Genomic DNA, 23,548 nt, shown 5'->3' with positions numbered 1-23,548 from the left:
ATTCCTATGGAGGATTACCATGAGTCATATATTAGGTTTAAAGAACACATTAGTTTCTTTTTTTGATGTCTATAGAAACATATAAACAGTTTCTTAAATTAAAAAGCAAAAAAAAAATTATATTTTCCACAATGAATCTCAGAATACTAATGCATTTTCAGCAAAGCACCTTATAAACATAAACTAATCTAACATTCATAACTACCCATCATTATACAGTATTATATCCATTTTACAGACAGAAAAACTGGTGCTAAGAAGTTAAAAGATGTATCTGAGGTCTTAAGAACAGATCAGGAAGGCACCCAATTACAATGCTAAAGATCTGCACATTGATGACTGTCTAAATAGATTTGTATTACTCTTTTTATCTTAATCACTTAATGTTATCCATAAGGTATCTCACAAAATCTAAAAAGGAAAAAGGTGCTAACTACTTAATTCTGAGTGAGGCAACTAAATATACACATAAGCTCTAAAGCTCTATTTAATAAGAAATCCTTGCCTTCTTTACGACTTTTCTAAAACAAATGACAATTCTCTATATACAGTACCTCCTACACTTCAAATTAATCCCACTCACTTCTCATTTTCAAAAAATCACATTATTCCCATTTTACAGGTGAGAAGACAGGCACAGGGACAAAGCTATTTGCCCATGGGTCCCACACAAAGTGGGAGAGAGTCTGGAGTTAGAACATGTTATGTCCTTGGCTCCTCATCCATTTTCAGACTAAAGGGCAATGTGGTTCCTATTATTCCGAAGTCACTAAAAGAAGCACACAATTTCTGAAGGGGGGGGCATGGGGGAAGTAATGGAACATATCCTGAAAGTTACAGGTGTAAAGGAATACATCAAAAGTTTTGATTTCACTATTCTTAAGGTTAAAATTCACTATAATTTAAGTTTTGAAAGCTATTCACATATCTTATTACTTTAGTACCATGAATCAGAAACTCTGCTGAGACGCTGATTATCTGCCCAGAATTAGTCTCATGCTTTTACAGGAAAGATACAAGCTAAGAAATGAAATTAAATATGGAAGATAAAGAATGGGTCCATACTAAAAGGTATTTGCTGGCATGGAACTTGCAAGATAAGACATCAATTTTCAGCCTGGCTGATTACAGAATAGGACCCATTGCTTCTCCTCCACAGTGAGCATTTCAGAGGGACAAGAACACGACATTTGAGGGCAAGTGATGCATGGTAATACGCACGACGCATTCCTTGAAAAGAAGAATGAACTAAGTAAGCTGTCGAGGTAAAAAAAAAAAAAAAGTTAAATGACCAGACCTTTAGCCCTTTAAAATAGATGAGAAATATATTCCTATAAATCCTTTAACTTTTGCTAAACAGTTAAAAAAAAATCTGTGGTCTCCAAGTGGGCTTAGGGGTGTGAATAATAATTTTTATCAGATTGATATAGGCTTTCTGTTTTCTAAAAAAACTTAGGTTTCATGTTGCAAAACAGTATAACCAGCATATCTCCAATTACAAGAATCTTTTCAGATTCCAACATGGCAGCAAAAGTCAACAAACAAGACAGACAAAGAGCTGTTGCCTTAATGAGACATACCTCTTGTACTGATCGAGCGGCTGGCTTGTCTTGATGATTGGCCAATATTAAAAACGGTAAAGTGCATAACTGTGGGTGCTGAAGAGCTGAGTGCAGTTCATTTCTAGCAGTCTCTAAATCATCTTCTGAAGAGGCACTGTCTAATACAAATATTACCCCTTGAGATCCTTGGTAGTAGCGGCTCCAGTATTTCCGGATATTATCAGCCCCTGTCAAAAACAAAACAAATTCTCTTTTCAAAAACAGCTTTCAGCAACTGAAAAATGTTCCCAACAGTAATTTCCTATTGGAAACCAATGCAGCTTTAAAAATTAAGTGCGGGGCTTCCCTGGTGGTGCAGTGGTTGAGAGTCCGCCTGCCGATGCAGGGGACACGGGTTTGTGCCCCGGTCCGGGAAGATCCCACATGCCGTGGAGCGGCTGGGCCCGTGAGCCATGGCCGCTGAGCCTGCACGTCCGGAGCCTGTGCTCCGCAACGGGAGAGGCCACAACAGTGAGAGGCCCGCGTACTGCAAAAACAAAACAAAAACAAAAACAAAACAAAACAAAAAAAATTAAGTGCGGAGATCACAGATGATGAGAACAAAGGCATTAGAGCCAATGGGTAGATATGGCCTTGAAGGAGAACACTAAAGTTTAAGAGTCATTCTTCATGCCTTTCTTATCAAAATATGGAAGAAAGAATCAGGATAAGTACGTCTTAGACTTAAACACAAAAGAATGTTTTCAGATTTTGCTTAATAGTCCTGAAGGAACTACCCTCTCTACAGACTGAGTTTGAGCCTAACTCAGAGAGCAGCATAACCAAGCTGTTCACCAAGGGTTCTCTCCATACCATTAACATTATCTTGTTGACATTTTCTGAGAACTGCTTACACTGATCATTGTTTAATTTATCCAGAAAGTTAAAACTATTAGCACAATACCTTTATGTGTCAAAGTGCTAAAGTTTGTAATGATATGAAATCTTGGCCTTTGGTACACCTGCATAACACCATCTGGCAATGAGCACACTCATGGCCTCAGTCTGATGGGATGTTCATGGAAAAAGATACTGAGATGCTCATTAGCCGGGGCCAAGTCTTATTCCTTGTCATATTTCCAATATCTAGCATAATGTACAAGTCAAAGTTTGATACAGGAATGAGGAAAATGAGGGAAGGAGGAAATGAAATTATACACTAATTAGGCTTCCAACTCTGAGGAAACTGGGGCCAAGAGAGGTGAAGTGACTAAGCTCCATTCATGTGTATAGCAAATCACAAACTTGAGATCTGTGTCTGAGTTAGTAGGCAACATGCCCAGGGAGGGCATGGGTATTTCCCATTACATCATGATGAATACTTCCTTTTCTCTGATTCATGAATAGCATGGGCAATTTTTGTGCATATGTGTGTATTGGTTCGGGGGGGGGAACTTATATAACCAATACAAGTTATTGGTTACATAACAAAGATTAGATATCAAGGAATTTCACCAATTTAGGGTATATAATCAAGTTCTGACCACTCAAGGACTACATTTTAGGCATCTCTTGAACATCTAGCTCCTGTGGTGGATATACTGTGCTGAGTGTTAGGGATTCAGAGTAGAGACTGGAGTTGGTGTGTCAATTGTGTGTCTCTTCCCAACACTGTTCAGTGACATCATTTTGGTAGCTTGAAAATGGACAGGGTAGGAGTTATTTTCACCAAGAAAAAACAGCAAAAGCTATCTGTCAGGTCTTTTCTTCCCCTGGAGAGCCAATATACCACTAGATGACACTGAGAAGCTCATATTTTTCTGGGAGAAATAGAATAAAAAACAAAGATTATAATAAAGAGTAATAAAGCACTGTGATAAAGGAATTTATTAGGGTTCTCTGGGAACAAGGGATGAGGCATCTTATCCAGACTGGGCAAGTCTCTTACAAGAGTAATATCAACCAAACAACTACCATTTATTAAGAACTTCTACATTCCAGGCACAGAGCTAAGTATTTTAAAAAAATAGCTCATACAATTCTTACAACAATCCTAAGAGGGAGGTGTAATTGACTCAGGTTTTGAAACTTATTTTGAGATGCTAAAATCTGGGGTATTCATCAAAATACTATGAGAAATAACCAGGTATATAATAAGAACAAGGGCATTTGATGTTGAGCAACCTAAAATATGTAAAGACAGGGGATATGAGCAGGGTTAATGCCTATCAGGCAGGGTCCAACCAAGAAAACAAAACAAAGAGAGGAAATTTAAGCCAGAGATTATTTAATATAGGGAATTAGTTGCATAAGTGATGGTGGAACTAAGAAAACAATAGGGGCACTGAAATTAGCAACATCTTAGGTCAGGTTCCCTACATGCAGAGCCTGAGACAGCATTTCATACACACCTGAGTATAGACAGAGTGCTGTCAGAAGAAACAAGAGTGAAAGAAGCAAGCCAGAATGGGGGAAGGAGCTACACAAAGATATGGTTTCAGAAATCTAGCCTCAGTCTGATCCAATGAGCCGTTCTAGAACGTGGACTGAACCATGGAATTTGCCCCATCCAAAAGGCAAGGGGGTTGGGCTGTTATACCCCTGAACAGTCATTGGCTCTGAGCCACCCCTGGGGAACAGGAGAGGGGGCTGGGGCATGATCTCATAATCTCCCCAACATACTTGGTTGAGGCAATTACTGTCAGCCAAGGGCAGGCCTCTGGAGAAGGGTACAGGTGTGAGTCATTAGCAGCCAATACCCGCAGCAGCTGGGAGATGGATGCACTGGCCCAGTAAAGGAGATCTGGGTAGGGTACCAACAACATCTGCTACAGGCTACATCCAGACAGTATCCATATGGGAGAGAAACATCCATAAGCTTGAAGAACAAAAGTAGGGACAGTGTTACCTGGTGGTAAATGTTTAAAATAACAAAAATGCTGTGTGCACATGTATCCATACACAGGCTTTTTATACATTTTACCTACATAAAGGACGTGTAGCACACAATTTTCATATAATAAGAATATATGCAACATGCTTTATCATAAATTCTATAGACCTCATTAGTGCTCACAGAATGCTTTCACTGATTTCGCCAAACTTTTGTATCCATAGCCAACCAGCAGTTGAGGTTGACCAACTCCAGTTCTGAAATAAATGTTGGTTGTGCTAAGTGTTTACATGTATTAAGTCACTGGCCCATGACAGTCTTATGAGGTAGGTACTTTTATCACTCTCATTTTATCAATAAGGAAATCAAGACACAAAACAATTACATAATGTGTCCAAGGCTAAGCAACTAGGAATATATTTAGGTCTACTGTGATTGAAATAGAAGGATCATCGACCAGAAAGGTGACAAAGCTAAATAAAGAACTCTACTACCACATAAGCCAAGAGGGGGAAAAAGGGAACCTGTTAGAATAAAAGGTACCTAAGTGCTTATATATATTAATGCTTAGAGTGGGAACCTGTCCAAGAACATTTCCCAACCAATTAATTCAATGAATAGTATTACTGTCTATTCTATACAAGTCACTGAGCTAGGACCGACAAGAAGCATTTAGAAAGCCATTATTCTTCTTAGCTCAAACCCTCAAAGCCTGTAAAGTAATGCTGATTACAATGAGGTCTGCAAATGTATGAGAGGAAAAAAACATGTCCACAGCATTGGAGGGTATCCAGGGAGTGAAGTATAGGAGAAGAATACTAGATGCATGATTTAATGGAACTTGTTCACTGGAAATATGTGGGACATACTGGAAATCCAACTTGTGAAGTCATCTTTCAACAAGAAACTATTTTCACCTGTCATATTTAGGAGTCCATAAGGAACCTAGTGAGATGAAATGACAGTCCCAGGACTGTGTTGGTGGATGAAACAAACCCAAATACCATAACTTTTTTAAATGCCCTGTATATGACATAATATATGAATATGTTATTAATATTGCAAAGACCTTTTTCTTTAATCTCCTGCTACACAGTCATCTGCCCAATCTTAGCATTTCTGACTTTCATCAGAAGCAGTGAGCTTGGAATTGTAAGTTTCAGTTCAGCCTCACACACAACAGCTTTAGTGAGTAGCAGCCTCAACCCAGATCAGGGCTGAGGAAACCAGGAACAGGGTTGGGGGGGGTGGGATACAGCTGTTCAGTCCAGCTGAGTGGGCCTTAAGTTCACTCACCAACTTCAAATGAGAAATGAATGTGTCATCCACCCAGCTGCCAGGTGCTTTGAGAAGTGAGCCTAATGGGGGAAATTCGGAACACCTGTTTGATTGCCCACATCCCAGCATTCCTAACCTACAAACCAAATCCACACGGGGTAACACACACAGGACAGCATATCTAACAGAAGTCTGAGCCTGCTCTTATTCTAATGACTGGCAATTGTGTGCTCTGTGTCCCTGAAATTACAATTGTTGTATAAAAAGGATAAATGCCAAACTCAAACCTGATCTATACATTGTTCATTTAGATTAAAAATCAAAAGGGTGGTCTAAACAGTAGAGAGCTTGGGTGGAAGGCGCTGACGAATGTCCTCATTACCCAAGATCTGAGATCTCCTTACTGAGGGTTGTAAGGAAGTCTTGGGAATCTAAGAGTTCATTCTGAGAGCCAATCAATTAGGATGGCCTGGTTCAAGGTACCACAACAAGAGCAGTGATGGAAGACAGGAGCATAATGTCCTCATTGGGCAGGTTCATTTCTATGGCACACCATGTACTTGTTAATTCATTAATTCATTCCTCTAATAGATATCTACTGAGCACCAGGCATCGTCTTAGGTGCTGGGACACAGGAGCAAACAAAACAAGACCAAACTTTCAGTCTTCGTAAGGCTTACATTCTTTACCAGCAGAGCCAGTCTACCATTATAGAGGTTAAAAATGCCAGGTACTGGTATTCCCAGCCTCTGTCTCTTGCAGCATGGACATCTGATTCAGTTCTGGTGAAACAGGACTCGACAGAGTCTGCTGGGAGCTTTCGGAAAAGATTTTGCTCCTCATTAAAAAGATAGATGCCCAAAGAGAGCCGCCTCTTTCTTCTACTGTTTAGATTTCATTAGGTGATCAGGTGATGCTTTGAACAGTGTTAGCCTCCTAGCAACCTTAAAGGAGACATACCAACATATTGAGGACATCAGAACAGAAAGACAGAAAGAACCTGGGTCCTTGAGAACAGTGCTGAGCAGCAGAACTTATCCCCAGTTCTGTATCATAAGAACTCATTCTGTGAGCACAGTACATGCCAATTATTCAAGCCAATTTTAGAAGACTATTTTGTTATTTGCAGCCAAAAAGATGCTTAGTTCCCTCATGGTAAATTAATATGTTATGAATAAGTTCATTAAAAGAGTTGCTCTTTGGGATATGGGGAGGGGGAAGGGTAAGCTGTGACAAAGTGAGAGAGTGGCATGGACATATATACACTACCAAATGTAAAATGGATAGCTAGTGGGAAGCAGCTTCATAGCACAGGGAGATCAGCTCGGTGCTTTGTGACCACCTAGAGGGGTGGGATAGGGAGGGTGGGAGGGAGATGCAAGAGGGAGGAGATATGGGGATATATGTATACATATAGCTGATTCACTTTGTTATACAGCAGAAACTAATACAACATTGTAAAGCAATTATACTACAATAAAGATGTTAAAAAAATGGGGTTTATCCCAGGAATGCAAGGATTCTTTGATATACACAAATCAATCAATGTGATACACCATATTAACAGATGGAAGAATAAAAACCATATGATCATCTCAATATGCAGAAAAAGCTTTTGACAAAATTCAACACCTATTTATGATAAAAAATCCTCCAGAAAGTAGGCATAGAGGGAACTTACCTCAACAAAATAAAGGCCATAAATGACAAACCCACAGCCAACATCATTCTCAATGGCAAAAAACTGAAACCATTTCCTCTAAGATCAGGAATAAGACAAGGTTGCCCACTCTCACCGCTATTATTCAACACAGTTTTGGAAGTTTTAGCCACAGCAATCAGAGAAGAAAAAGAAATAAAAGGAATCCAAATTGGAAGAGAAGAAGTAAAGCTGTCACCGTTTGCTGTTGACATGATACTCTACATAGAGAATCCTAAATATTCTACCAGAAAATGACTAGAGCTAATCAATGAATTTGGTAAAGTAGCAGGATACAAAATTAATGCACAGAAATCTCTTGCATTCCTATACACTAATGATGAAAACTCTGAAAGAGAAATTAAGGAAACACTCCCATTTATCACTGCAACAAAAAGAATAAAATACCTAGGAATAAACCTACCTAAGGAGACAAAAGACCTGTATGCAGAAAACTATAAGACACTGATGAAAGAAATTAAAGACAATACAAACAGATGGAGACATATACCATGTTCTTGGATTGGAAGAATTAACATTGTGAAAATAACTATACTACCCAAAGCAAACTACAGGTTCAATGCAATTCCTATCAAACTACCACTGGCATTTTTCACAGAACTGGAACAAAAAATTTCACTATTTGTATGGAAACACAAAAGACCCTGAATAGCCAAAGCAATCTTGAGAATGAAAAATGGAGCTGGAGGAATCAGGCTCCCTGACTTCAGACCATACTACAAAGCTACAGTAATCAAGACAGTATGGTACTGGCAGAAAAACAGAAATACAGATCAATGGAACAGGACAGAAAGCCCAGAGATAAACCCACGCACATATGGTCACCTTATCATTGATAAAAGAGGCAAGAATTGACAATGGAGAAAAGACAGCCTCTTCAATAAGTGGTGCTGGGAAGACTTGACAGCTACATGTAAAAGAATGAAATTAGAACACTCCCTACCACCATACACAAAAATAAACTCAAAATGGATTAAAGACCTAAATGTAAGGCCAGACACTATAAAGCTCTTAGATGAAAACATAGGCAGAACACTCTATGACATAAATCACAGCAAGATCCTATTTGACCCACTTCCTAGAGAATTGGAAATAAAAACAAAAATAAACAAATGGGACCTAATGAAACTTCAAAGCTTTTGCACAGCAAAGGAAACCATAAACAAGACCAAAAGACAACCCTCAGAATGGGAGAAAATATTTGCAAATGAAGCAACTGACAAAGGATTAATCTCCCAAATATGCAAGCAGCTCATGCAGCTCAATATTAAAAAAACAAACAATACAAAATGGGCAGAAGACCTAAACAGACATTTCTCCAAAGAAGATGTACAGTTTGCCAACAAACACATGAAAGGATGTTCAACATCACTAATCATTAGAGAAATGTAAATCAAAACTACAATGAGGTATTACCTCACACCAGTCAGAATGGCCACCATCAAAAAACCTACAAGAGGGAGGGCATATGCAGATGTATGTATACATATAGCTGATTCACTTTGTTATATAGTAGAAACTAACATGACATTGTAAAGCAAGTATACTCCAATAAAGATGTTAAAAAAAAGAAAAGAAAAAAAAAAGAGTTGCTCTTTGAAAGGTGGACCCAATGAGCTAAAAAACAAACAAACAAACCAGGAATATGCAGGCGTCAGCTACAACAATAATACAGTTGCTCCAAGTTTTCCCTATGGAAAATATGATCACTAGACCAGTGATGTCCTACTGATCTTTTGTGATGGAAAAAAACAAAAAAAATTCTACATCTATGCTTTCCAACATGGTAGCCACTAGCCACATGTGGCAATTGAGCACTTGAAATGTGGTCAGTGCAACTGAAGAACTGAATTTTTAATTTTATTTAAATTTACTTGGTTTTGCCCAAGGCACTCAGCAGTCAGAGAATGCTCCCAGACAAAGAATTCCAAGAGGCTTAAGTTGTTGAAGGTCAGTCTGGTGCTCATGGAAATGGGGTTATGGGGGACACCAACAAAGCCTCCCTCAGCTACCCCCCAAAATAGCATATAAATGTCAATTTAGGCCATGTGACTAGCTGTTGGCTCATGAGCAGAAAACACACACACACACACACAAAATACAATCATTATTATGTGTAAATAAATATCCAAGACTTGGTTTATCCATATACTTTCAGGCAGAAGAAGTAGCCATTCCTAAAGAGTGTTCTTCAAGACTCTTTCTGGAGACCCAGGAATCAACACTGTTTTTATAATTAGAATAAGACATTATTTGCTATTTTCACCACACTGACATTTTTGCTAATGGTGCAAAACTAAGGTGAATAAATTTGTGGGTAACCTAACATGATCAGAAGTGCTGGCTTCAAACTAGTAGTCACTGTATCCTTGACCACCATGTATTTGCCAGGGCGGGGAGCAAGTTTCACCTAAGAATGAACTTAATAAGGCAGTAAAAAGTCTTAGTTTTATCAAATTAGCTCTTAAACATGTTTTTTAAAAAAAACTAAATGAGAAGCAGGCAAAAAGCATTTTTGCTACACACCAAAGCACATGGTTGTTTGGAGGTTAAGCATTGGTACAACTGAGTTGTGAGCTAAACTAGTCGTTTTTATTTTGCTGGAATCCCGTTTTTACTTGAAATTTCAACTGACAAACTATGATTATATTCAGTCTTGAGTATTTGATAGACATTTTCTCAAAAATGATTACGTAAGCCTGTAACTTCAAGGAAAACAACTGGAAGTATTTGTTGTCAGTGGTAGAATTTGTTTTCAAGCCAAAACTAGAATTTTGGGAAAATGTGTGCATCACTGAGATCTTGACAGCTTCTCAATGATGAGACTGGTGATGATATTAATAGATATTTATTATAAAATGTTTCAACATTTGGAAGATCTACCTAACTTAATGAATCAATATTTCCCAAATGAGCAATGCATTATGGTACAAAACCATGCATAGGTTAAAAAAAAAAAACACACTCAAAGCACAAGACTGATCATTGGATGTTATGTAACTGAATACAAAAAGTGCATGGATGTGGTTTTCAGATTCCACGTCGCAAATGACCTTTAAAAACTACCACTTGTTAAAGAATTCCAGTGTTGGATGAAAGAAGACGATCAGCAATCATCCGAACAGGCTATTAAGATACGTCTCCCTTTTTGAATTTATCTGTGTGAGGCTAGAATTTTTTCACTCCAACCCGAATAACACATAGCAACAGACTAAATGTAGAAGCTGCTATGAGAATCCGGTCCTCTTCTACTAAGCCAGACATTAAGGAGATTTGCCACTGTTCTCAAATATTTTTGTTTGTTTTGGAAACTGTTAATTTATATTAAACCTTTTTTTAATATTGATGTGTAATGGGTTTATTGTTACTTTTAAAGGAATTGAAAAATATTTTTTATATTTATATTTATCAGCTTTAATTCCTAACATGGCAAATATTGATATATATAAATATCGACACATACATATAAGCTATATAAACAAAAACCCTCTGAGGTCTCAATAATTTAAGAGAATAAAGGACCTGAGATCCCACAGAAGTTTTAAGAATTGTAGATACTAATTATCTTTAATATGCAAAAGAAACTTAATGGTCTCTTTAAGATCTACTAAATTTGGCATAAATTCAGAGCTGTTTTCCAACAGAAATAAAGATGTTACACTGAATTATCTTTCCTCTCCCCTGACTGTCTCCTGTCCAAAGATAGGCCAGCCAGAGCTGGGAGCATAATCTCAAAATTAAGAGGTCCATATAGGAGTCATACTAATCCCCTTGGTCTCATTGTGTTGGAATTCTAACCCAGTGGTCACATGCTTCCATGCTTAGAAAGATTCTCATAAAGTGAGCAGCCCAGGAGATTCTGAGGCAGGTTGTCCTCAGCTTATCTTTGGCAAAACAAAGTTCTAAATGCTATACAAGCTGATACACCAACTGCCCTCTTTTCTCCTTATCCTCAACAAGCATCCTGGATGCCTGTCTGTATTACTCTAAACACAGTTTTACATCATTACCCTCAAAGTCAAGTCCTAAAAACTATACTTGAGGACTATTATGCCTGCTATCCGATAGCTGTCCTGCTCCTATGTTCTCACTCTGGTTCACACTCTCATGACTTTCTGTCTGGATCATCAGAATGGCATTCTAACTGTTCTCCTCACTTCTGTCCTGCAGTGATCCAATGAAATTACTAATACTGGTCCAGAAAACTAGCTCAGATTATATCACCATTCCGCTCAAAAATATTAAATGCCTATAACTTGCAATTCCCAAACTCCTTGATTTAGCATTTACAGTTCTCCATGATGTAGCTCCAACTGGCCATTCCTACCTCATTTCACTACACTCCTGTACACTCCACAAATGCAACTTTCGCTCTCCTGGACCAGATTCAGGCTTTTCACCTTCACCTTGCTTGTGTTATCCCCTCTGCCTGGAGTTTCTAACCATGTCAGTTCTCCCCTCAGCTCTTGTTCATTTAAATTGCTAGATGCCCTTCAAGGGCCAGATCAAACATCACCTATTCCACCAAGCCTTATGTGATCTTCCACCTGGAAATAACTTCTCCGAAAGTTTTAGGTTACTTCTCTTGTTTCTGTTCATAACCCTTCCCACCCTGTAGCATTCATTGTTAGCTGAATGCATATTTTATCTTCCTGGTTAGACTGAAAGAGCCATATGGGAGTTTTGTGCATTTATGTGTCTCATTAACTCCATACTTTGAATGAATCCAATATGAAGTCTTACACATACTGGGCACTCAATCAGTATTTTTTAAATGAACTGAGTAACCTTTTATAAAACATTTATTCAGACTTCTCAAATGCAGAATGTAGAATTTACCTAAAAAATCACTCCATGATACAGAAATAACTTATCTTTTTGGTTGATGGTGGTAGTTTGTTGGTTTACAGTTATTAGCATGTAATTTTTATGTTTATGGCACATACCCAGTTCTGCAAGAAATTTCTCAGCCAACATCTGATATTAAAAACTTTTTAAAAAACACAAACACAACAAAACTTCACTCTACTTATTGCTTAGCCTTTCTCAGAGTTCTGTTTTAGTGTTTGGAAATGTGCATCCATGATGCAGCATGAGCTAAGCCCCGTACTAAAAAGTAAGACCATTACCCTATGCTCAGTGTGATCCTGTTTGATCCTATCCTATTTGTGATACCTTACCCTGTCCTGATGCCCAACAGAACCAGCAGCCATGAGAAACTGAAAGCATGGAAAGAAAACACTGTGAGAAGAGTTCTGGGAAAATATTCCCTTCTGTGCTCCTGTAAAAGCCAAGGGCTGACTCCCTAGAAGATCCACAACCCCCAGGGTGATCACGATTTGCATGGCTCCAAATAGAAAGCAGCAAATTCCTGAGCTATGGGCATAACACAAAAAGTAAAGCACATTTGTAGTATTCTGGAAAATCTTGTGGCTGGAGTAGAAAAGCTAGTATGGGAACGATTTTGTTGAAATTGCCATTGACCAAAGCAACCAACTGGGGAAAGCCAAATAGGAGTTTTCTGGCTGAAGTGGAAGATGTTTGTTACATACTCAGGGTGAAATAAGATCTTTTAATACTGTGGAAATGCTATTGCATTCTAGCACAGCTTGCCATTTCTCCCTTAGCAATATTTCTTTTTATTGCAGACTTTAACTTACCACCTATATGACAAAATTGGCAGAGATAACATGAGGTTCCAGATTAACACAAATTCACAGCCCACAGAAAAAAGCTTAAAACTATCTAATGGCTCATCCTATATAACAATAAAGAATAATTAGAGTAACAGATTATATAAGCCTTGGCACTCAAAGACAGATATCAGTTTCTCACTCTAAAGGTAACTTCTCTGTGATTAATTTGACCCCAAACAAGTTATTACTATATAACCTACTCATGTAATAAAACCTTAAGAGAATTCTGCCTGGTCTACAATACTTATTTGATCCCACTCACATCTACCCTTTCTTGACACTCTCTGTCATTCTTAATGGAAATGCTTACCAAAGGGACAATGAAGTTTTCCTTTGTGGACTATTCCGTTAGTTCTATTAGTTGTCACCCTATTGATTACAGAAATATAGCCAAGATCCATGTTTAGGCTTAAGCATAAAATAGTGAATGGCAAGGGAACAGTCTAGACTTTCTGGGCAGTGTTTAATAATGTACAAAAGCTAACATGCGGATGGTCCTCAACTTACTATGGTTAAGCTTACAATTTTTCAACTCTACAATGTTGCGACAGTGATATACATTCAGTAGAAATCATACCTTAATTTTTAATTTTCATCTTTTCCCAGGCTGGTGACATGCCCTATGATACTTTCTTCATGATGCTGGGCAGCAGTAATGAGCCTTGGCTAACAGTCAGCCACGTGATCACGAGGGTAAACAATTGATACACTTACAACCATTCTGTACCCAGATAAGTATTCTGCCTTTCACTTTCAGTACAGTATTCAATAAGTTACATGAGATGTTCCATTCTTTATTACAAAATAGGCTTTCTGTTGGATGATTTTGCCAACTGCAGGCTAATGTATGTGTTCTGAGCACATTTAAGGTAAGCTAGGCTTAGCCGTGCTATTTGGTAGGTGTATTAAACACATTTTTGACAAAATTATTTTCAATTTACAATGGGTATATTTGGACATAACCCTATTGTAAATTGAGGAAGATCTGTACATTATAATTTGAATTATGTAATTGGACAAATCAATGTACTTTACAAATCATAAATAAATATGGACAGCTGTCATCTTAGGGATCAGATACGTTCCAAAACTTTCAGAAGGTTCCAATTTTTTCAGATTTTTGGTACACAATTTTCCTTGAAAACAAGGCAATGCACTGGTGTTGGGTTCAGTCCTGACAGGCAGGCCAGCTCTGACAGAGAATACGACAGTAGAATGACTAACAGCATGGACTCTGAAGTCACTGGGTTCGAAACCCAGTTCTGCCACATGTCGTCATAGTGACCTTGAATAATCAGCTTAATTGTTCTAAGCCTGGGTTTCCCTTTCAACGAAAGGGAGAAAATAATACTTAGGTACCTCATAGGATTCTAGAGATTAAATGAGATAACTCATTTGACATAGTGCTTGGAATATTCCAAATGTTCACTAAGTGTTAACTATTATATTCTTATTATTGTTACTATTATTATTTGGCCACCATTTAAGCCTATAACTTACTGGACTACGGAACTAACCTGAGTTCTAAGATCTGGTAGTAAAAGTGCTGAAAGAAACAGGCAAAGAAGGATAATAGATTCCTCTGCAATTTTCAATATACCCAATTTTATAAAAGTAAACCAAGTTTTTTTATTGGGGACTTTCCTCTGAGGACTTTCCTCTTTTCTAGTAACTTTATTCTATATCCGACCCCTCCTGCAGCCCCTAGTACTTTATATTCCTCAATTTCTTCCTCCCCTATGGCTGTCCAGATTTCTTCTCCCCAACACCAAAAAAAGGTTTCTCCTGTTCAGATGAAAGTGCACATTCTTTCAGTTAGATTTTCAGCACAACAGTGTGATTAATCAACTTAACATTAAGGTGACACTTTCATCTATTTTATATGAAAAACCCCAAATTAATCACTAATACAAAGTGAGCTCATGTGTGAGAGTTGATGTTGTCTACAAGGCTGATGTATGGAATACACACACACACACACACACACTCACACGCACACACACACACACACACACACAGAAAGCTATTACTACCCTGTACATGTCCCTCCCTTTTGCTATAAAGGCACAGATAATCACATATTGCTGCACTCCAGTGATACTTCCAGTGGCTCATGTGGCTACACTAGTGAGAGCTCAGGAAGTATGTAGGAGTTAAGGGAGGGGCTGCCATTTATAGGCAACTGCTCTTTCTGTCTTTTACTCTGACGAGGACTCCTTTTAAATAAAAATGTAGTTGGATTATGAATAGGAAAAAGGCAAACAAATCTCAGCACAAACTGGGCTCTTTTCCTCAGGCATTCTTACAACTGTTTATAACCCACTTTCTCACAGTTTTTCCATTGCTTTTACGTAAAGACACCATTTTCACAAGGTACTATGTACATAGCTCTACAAATCAACTTTGCTAAAAATCCCCAAGCTCCGCCTCGCTAGGCAGGTTCACCACTGTGCCTCCAGGGGTCTGGGCAGACTCTGGCACCAGGCAAGTGCTCAAGATTTGTTGATTAAGTCAGTTAATAAGTGGATGAAAGAATGAATATGTAGGTTATTTGCCCATAGATGTGAATATCAGCAGTCTCATATTTTAATACAGTTTAAAATATAGTAACAATTACTATATATTAAAACAAGACTAGCCTACCACGTCATATACACTATTAAACAGATTTTTTCACATGTAACTATATTACTAAATCAGTAATTGCCAACCTTCTGTCTTTCATGCTATGGGATGTCTCCAATTATCTCGAGAGGCAAGTGGAGCTCTCAAAATGAAATTAATTTTAATTAACTTTAAAATGTAAGCGTGTATGGGAACAGAGGGTTACACAAAATAGTGTCACAGCATAAAAAGATGAGGAATTAGTGCACTAGCCAAAGAGAAGACAAAAGAGTTTGAAACATTGCCTGAGGTCAGGCATTTCACTTCTAAATAGTTTCCCATGAAGAACACGCTCAAAAGAAAAGAGACAGTGCAATTTAAATGATCCTAAGCCTAATACTGTTTTATTTAGATGGGGATAGTTAAAGACGATATTTGCCTGAGGACAGAGAACAGACTACATGAAAAGAAATATTTCTTAGGTACCCAGTACAGTCCCACCATGAATTTTCTTAAAGCTCTGACATTAGCTTGCTTGGGACTTATATTCATAGCTGACTAATGAGGACACATCACTCCTTTCATGCCCTTCTCATTCTAGATAAGTGAAAACAATTAAAGGGTAGACATGCATAATAGTATGCCGATCTGACACAGGATCAAGGTCCTTAAAAAAATTATTTTCAACACATTTATCATAGACTTGTTGCTATTCTGAATAATGTCTCCTATAAGAAAATGGTTAAGCCTTTTTTTTTTTAAAACTTAGGAAAAAAACATAGTATCTCTTCCACCTTGATTCTTTGGTTTGTATCCTTCAAGATTTCTCTCTCCCTTAATTAGAAAAATAATGGTCTTGCTATAAACCTCAAGAATCAGGTCATTTCATCAAATAGGCACACATACACATGCATGAACACAGTCTCTTAGCACACAAATCAATCTAAGGTCATACATCCTTGTAAATAATGAATATCTAAGCAACTATTTCTGTACAACAATAGGAAGCATTAAGAGAAATGACCCATATCTTACATTTCCATAAAGCCAGAGACCACATTTTCTCTTTCTTTATACTTGCCATAATGAAGTCATAGATACTCAATACATGATTTTTGGATTTACACGAAGAGGGTTCTGTCAGGAACAGCATACGGTTGTCCCTACATAAACAGCCAAAGCCTCACAGAAACATTAAGGGTAACCCCTTAACGTTTGTGGCAGGCAGGCTCCAAGATGGCCTGCAAGATCCCCACCTTCTGGTATTGTCACCTTTGTGTAATCTCCGCTCTTGGAGTATGGGTTGGTATACTGCTTCACTTCTAACTTACAGAATGTGGCAGAGATTATATGATGTCACCTCCATGATTAGGTTACAAAAGATTATAGTTTCTGTCTTAATAGCAGATTAGCCTTCTTGGTTTGGACACTTCAGTGAAACAAACTGCCATGTTGGAGAGGCCCATGTGACGAGGAACTGAGGACATCCTCTGGCCAAAAGCTGGCCAGGAACCAACGCCCTCAGACTAATCACATCCCAGGAATTGAAATCTGCAAACAAAAACTCTAGCTTAGAAGAGGATCCTTTTATGGCTAATATTCCATTATATTGATATACCACATTCTGTTTATCCATTCATCTGCTGTTGGATATTTTGGTGGTTCCTAACTTCTAGCTACTGTGAATAGAGCTGCTATGAATACTGATGTACAAGTTTTTGTTTGAACACCTCTTTTCAGTTCCTTTGAGTATATACCTAGGAGAGGAATTGCTGGGTCATATGATAATCTTATGTTTAACTTATTGAGGAAAAAGTGTGGTTTTTTTTAAAGTCTCTAAGTTATAGTAAATTGCTACACAGTAATAGGTAACTAATGTGAAGTTAAAAATGAATTTGTAGGGGGCTTCCCTGGTGGTGCAGTGGTTGAGAGTCCGCCTGCCGATGTAGGGGACACGGGTTCGTGCCCCGGTCCGGGAAGATCCCACATGCCGCAGAGTGGCTAGGCCCGTGAGCCATGGCCGCTGAGCCTGTGCGCCCGGAGCCTGTGCTCCGCAGCCAGAGAGATTACAATAGTGAGAGGCCCGTGTACCGCAAAAAAAAAAAAAAAAAAAAAGAAAAAGAATTTGTAGCCAGGCAGAAAATTCCAAAATGTGGACTAATGAACTAAAGGGGAAAAACTTACCTTAGGTCTTACTTGCAAGTCATTATTGCTTTAGTAAACAGCAGATTTCACAGGCAAGCTTTAAAAACAACACCACCACCAACAAGTGCTCTGAAAGCTTATGGCTTGCCGTGGGCTGTGCTGTACCATACTACCAAGGCAAGGAACGAAACTCCCCAGAATTCTGTCTTCTCACTTTCCACGTCCTCCTTCGGAACATCTTCAGTCACATAGCTTCAGCTACCTCTGATACCCTGAAAACCATCAGTTCAACTGCTCTCATCTAATTTTCTCCTAAGCACCAATACCCTTATTTCTTACAGTCTATCATATATTCCCTTCTAGATGTTTCCCAGGTATTTTAAACTCAACTTGTCTCCCAGTGAACTCATTCTTACCATGCATTCTTTTCCAAACCAGTCTCCTGGATTCCCTGTTTGGGGACTGGCAGCCAACCAAACTAAGAATCTGAAGAGTCATTCTTAATGCCTTACCCCTTATTCCTAATAATCAATCATTAATCACCCACATTTACCCCCCATCCCCATCGCAGTGTAACTGCCAAGCTCTTGGACGCTTTGAAACGCCACCATACATTTTCCCTCTGGCTGTTTTTCTTCTGCTCCACCTATGGCATACCTAGAAAAACCCAATGCATATTTCAAGTCTAAACCCAAACATCATCTCATTGTGAGGGCTTCTTTAATTTCATTTTAACAAAATTGCTTTCTCCATCCTTTGTGATCCTAGAGCAACCTGTATATCCCTTTGATGTTAGGACACTTGTAAGAATGCTTGTGTATTCAACATGTTCAATCTTTTATGACTGCTCTATGCTGATACCTCTCTGTACTTAATGTTTTGAGACCAATTCTTCTGGATATTTCAGTGAGCTGGCACTGGAACAGGCATATAATCTTCACTCAATTCATGTCTGCTGAATTAAAAATAGTCGTCTGATTTATACTGCTCATTCACTCAATCAACTATCAAATATTTAGTGAGTGACTTCCATGCACCAGAATCAACATGGGACAATGGGAATACAGTGGTGAACTAGCTGGACACAGCCCCTGCCTGACTCATGAGCTCATAATCCAACAGGTCACTGAGTTGATAATATCTTTATGACACTACATTATTTAGGCTTTAACCTACTTTTTAGCAACATGTATATTTCCCATAAGAGCATATTTACTCTTCTGATTTGTAAAGTAGTAATAAAAATTGGAAAGTAAAATTTCTTTTCAGTGAGTTGTAAATAAAATAATTTTATTTCCAGTGTCATTATCACTGCACTAAAAACAAAACAAAGCCCCTCCTTGCAGTCTCAAGACATATGACTGTTTGTACAGTATATTTAAACATTTATAGGATGCCTCAACCATCCAGAACACAACTAAAAACTAGGAGCCATGGGGCAGCCAAAAGAAATGTCCTCAAATTAACATCTTAAAGCTCACATGCTTAACACTCTAAAAGGTCCCTCAGGTCCATACAAAAATCTTGCCTAGAAAAAAATGTGATCACACTTAGTTTCTTGGCTCCCTGCTCAGAGCATATTAGAAGCAGTATATCATTATGTGGGAGACGGAGGAGAGATAGAATCCACCAGAGACAGGCACGTGGACAGTAGCAAAGAGAAATAGTTACAAAAGAGACTAAATCAAGAAATTAAGAAATTAAAAAAAGAAAAAAGAGAAGACGAGATCAACAACAATTAAAGGGGAAAAAAGGCAAATCAAATTACGGTATTGTGTATTTTAAACTTGTTTCTTTAATCAAGGGAAGTCCTTTCTAAAGAAAAATCATCTGTTAAGGTAATTTTGTTTACAGTCTACAGTAGCTCTTTCAGACTGGAAGTATAACAATTTGATTAATTATTATTTCAGAGCCATATACTAGTTTCCTGAAAGAATTGTCAGAGGTGGTATGTTTACTTCTGGGGGAACCACAGGTAATCTTGAGAGAATTTCATGTCAAAATTCAGCTGCTTTAGTACTAAGATATAATTATTCTTCAGAAGGATCACAAAATCAAAAGCAAGTCGGATAAAACAAGTGTAATGATACACACACCAAGAAATTGAGAATTGATCTTTGGTAAACCACAATCTGGGTAGGAAATTAAGGAACCTGGGACAGGGGTAGGTTGTCATCTCTTCTTACAATTAAAAGCCATAGTTTTGACAGAAAAGTAAATAAATGGGACTCTTGATACTTGAACAGGTAACTGGAAACATACGTGGTACATGTAAAAAAGAGTCTGTGTGTGTGGTGGGGAGGTGGCTTGCTTGGCATAAAGCTCAAAACATCTTTAAATTGAAATAAGAGAGAAAATATGCCTTGATAAAATCTTACCTCTTTCCTAACATGGGTGTCCCTCAGAAGAACGACAGATTGTGCTGAAACATTATAGCCATTGGGGTGTCTAGTGAGGCTTGGGGCATAATCCCCCATTTCTTGTCATCACCTCTATCAGTACACAGTTTCTGTTTATCCCAATATACCATAAAAATATTATCATTTTCCACGTCTCTGGTGATGTGAAATACCTTGAGAAGCACTGGTGAAAAAGAGTTTACCTTGCCATTCAAGGATCCTGGTGGTTTGACCCCATTAACCTTCCTAACCTTGAATCCTTCCACACTGTTTACGGGAACTGTACAGCAGCCAAAATGCCCTGCTCACATTTTTTGCCTTAAACCCATCATATTTCCCAAATGTGACCATCTCTGCTAATGACCTGTCCCTCTTCTGGGAATCTCCTTTCTCCCTATCTTCATATCTCCAAGTATAATCCATCCACAAGTCCTGTATTATATGCCACCTGTGCCACAATCATTTCTTTTACTGCATTTGTACATAATCTTCTTTTTCTCACTGAAGAGCCAGAGTAGTTTATTGTCTATAGTTTTTGTTTGTTTGTTTGTGGGCCACGCAGTGCGGCTTGCAGGATCTCAGTTCCCCGACCAGGGACTGAACCTGGGCCACAGCAGTGAAAGCCCAGAATCCTAACCACTAGGCCACCAGGGAACTCCCCTATTATCTGTAGTTTTTAATGTCATGTGTAGCTTTCTATTTTGTACTATTGTTATTTATACACACAGTTTTTTAGTTTGCTAACTCTAATTAAAGATCTTTGACAGCTAAATTTAAGTAAATGTACTCCAGCAAACATTTTCTGAGTACCTTTATGTGCCAAGTACTACACTAGGTGCAGAGGATATAAAAATTAATGTGGCTCCACTATCACCAGACTTATGTAGCATTGCTCTTAAAGTTGTAGCCAATAAAATAGGGCAGAAAACTGATGTAAAAGACATAACAACCACTGGAAAAGAGACAAAATAGTCGTTATTTGCAGACGATTACTGCATACCTACAAATCCTAGAGAATTAACTGGAAAGCTTAGAACTAATAATATGGCTCCATGAGGTGATTAGAAACAAAATTAAAATGTTTTAACATATCTTTGGGACTTCCCTGGTGGCACAGTGGTTAAGCATCCGCCTGCCAATGCAGGGGACATGGGCTCGAGCCCTGATCCGGGAAGATCCCACATGCCACAGAGCAACTAAGCCCGTGCGCCACAACTACTGAGCCTGAGCTCTAGAGCCTGCGAGCCACACCTACTGAAGCCCAGGCACGCAGAGCCCATGCTCTGCAATAAGAGAAGCCACCGCAATGAGAAGCCCGCGCACCACAACCAAGAGTAGTCCCCGCTTGCTGCAACTAGAGAAAGCCCGTGCGCATCAACGAAGACCCAACGCAGCCAAAAATAAATAAATAAAATAAATAAAATTTTTTAAAAATTTAAAAATTAATGCAATAACAATAAAATATGCTTATTTGGGGAAAAAATCCCAAAATGTGTATGAATCACACACACACACACACACACACACACAAAACACGTTTGTATAAATGAAGCATCATATCGTGTTTCTAGAAGGAAAGACTAAATATAATAAATATTTCAATTCTCCAAATTTACTGAGTTTAGTACATTACCGATCAAAATCTCAAGGGAATCTTTCAACCCAAAATTCATCTCCAAATACTTGCCCAGTCTTGGTAGCAAGTAAGTTCTTATTATCAGTCACGCTATCAGAACCAGGCGCCATTAAACACATGGCTGCTATAAAAGTCTTCAGATCTGATAAATTTCTACCTTAGTCAGTTGACAATGTCACAGCAAAGAAGTATGAGAGAACAATGAGTTCAAGTCTCTACATTTAATTGTGACCATCAAAGAAGAAATGGTTGATGTTATCCTAGAGACCATAATACCAAAAATGATCAATTATGCTAAACTTCAGCATTTCAATATAATAATTGGAAGAAGAGGAGAAGGAGAACAACCAGTCCATGACCAGCCATCTTAAAGAAGAAGGTAGATAAAGGAAGGATGAAACTATAAGAAGGGGAAAGAAGATTAAAGGCTAAAATGAATTTATCCTTGCAAAACTGTTAAGAAGAAAAAAGAAGCAAAATAAACAAACAAACAAAAACAGAGGGCATAAAAAGAATGATGTTCAATCTGGAAAGAGTTAAGAGAAAGGTAAATTTGAAGGTAGGAAAGCATGCATCAAGCATCTTTAAGTTAATTCAAGTCTCCAGATCCAGACAGATTACATACCAAGATAGCAGAAAAACTCAGATACCATCGCAAAACTACTCTAAGCATTGCCACGTAACCATGGAGAATGGGAAAGTTACCAGAAGACTGGGGATAGGCTGATATCACTTGAGTTTTTAAAAATGGGATCATCATAAGCCATCATGGGGTCACTAAGAATAAGTCTTTCAAAATAATTCTCAGTTCCTTTTGGACTGGCTTGCCAGGTTGGTACATTTTGGGAATACCTCATTTCAGCAAAATATTTAACAAGTCTTTTGTTGTATCCTTGGGCAATAAAGAGAAAAGTAAACCAGATGACAGTAATTAGGCATCCTGGTAACTGAATGAACAGCCATACCCTAAAATTCATGGATCTGTGCCAGCATGGAAAGGGTTGGGTCTTCTATGATTTGCAACCAACCTTGGTTCTCACAGCATTTTACACATAACTCTATTATAGCAATTATCACACTGCATTATAGTTATATAATTACATGTCTATTACTCCCTATAGCTTGTGAACTCCCTGAAGGAATGATTACTAGTCATCTTGTTATCCCCAGCAGAGAGCATGAGACTGGCACAGAGTAGACAATTTGATACACGTCTGTAAGTTTTAACTGAATAAAAACTTTGAAGGTATCATTTCAAGATTTTCAGATGGCACAAAGCTGAAAGAAATTGCTAATATTTTTGATGACAGAATAAAAAAAAAGTCAAAAAGCCCTTGACAAGCTGGAACTATGAGGCAGTGCTTACACGGTGAAATTTAAGAGAGATATAAGTAATGTCTGGAACTTGGAATTATAAAAAAAAATCAACTGTGCATTGAAAACAGAAGAGACTTGACTTAAAACAGCTGGGTCTCTTGACAGCGAACCCAGTATGAACCAGTGGGGTGCTGTGGCAGGTATTGTTGGCTTTGACAGAAATACAGTGCCTGAAGGAGACAGGTGAGAGTGTCACGGGTCAGACCATATCTAGAGCATCATGCTTCTGGATACATGTTTTACAAGGACTACTCACAAT

General features: G+C 38.2%; 1 protein-coding gene across 2 annotated transcripts in view; it reads right to left on the bottom strand.

Moving 5' to 3' along the window:
* ARL15 (ARF like GTPase 15) overlaps positions 1-23,548 on the bottom strand; it is a 432,613-nt gene that overhangs the window by 225,801 nt on the left and 183,264 nt on the right. For both annotated transcript variants that reach the window (XM_082621947.1, XM_082621946.1), the window contains exon 4: positions 1,581-1,789. In XM_082621947.1, coding sequence (XP_082478073.1) covers positions 1,581-1,789 — 209 coding nt within the window. The remainder of the gene's footprint in view (positions 1-1,580; positions 1,790-23,548) is intronic.

Source organism: Mesoplodon mirus, assembly GCF_964341445.2.
Source record: "Mesoplodon mirus genome assembly, chromosome: 5".
Classification (NCBI taxonomy): domain Eukaryota; kingdom Metazoa; phylum Chordata; class Mammalia; order Artiodactyla; family Ziphiidae; genus Mesoplodon; species Mesoplodon mirus.
This window is presented reverse-complemented; position numbering and strand designations above follow the sequence as displayed.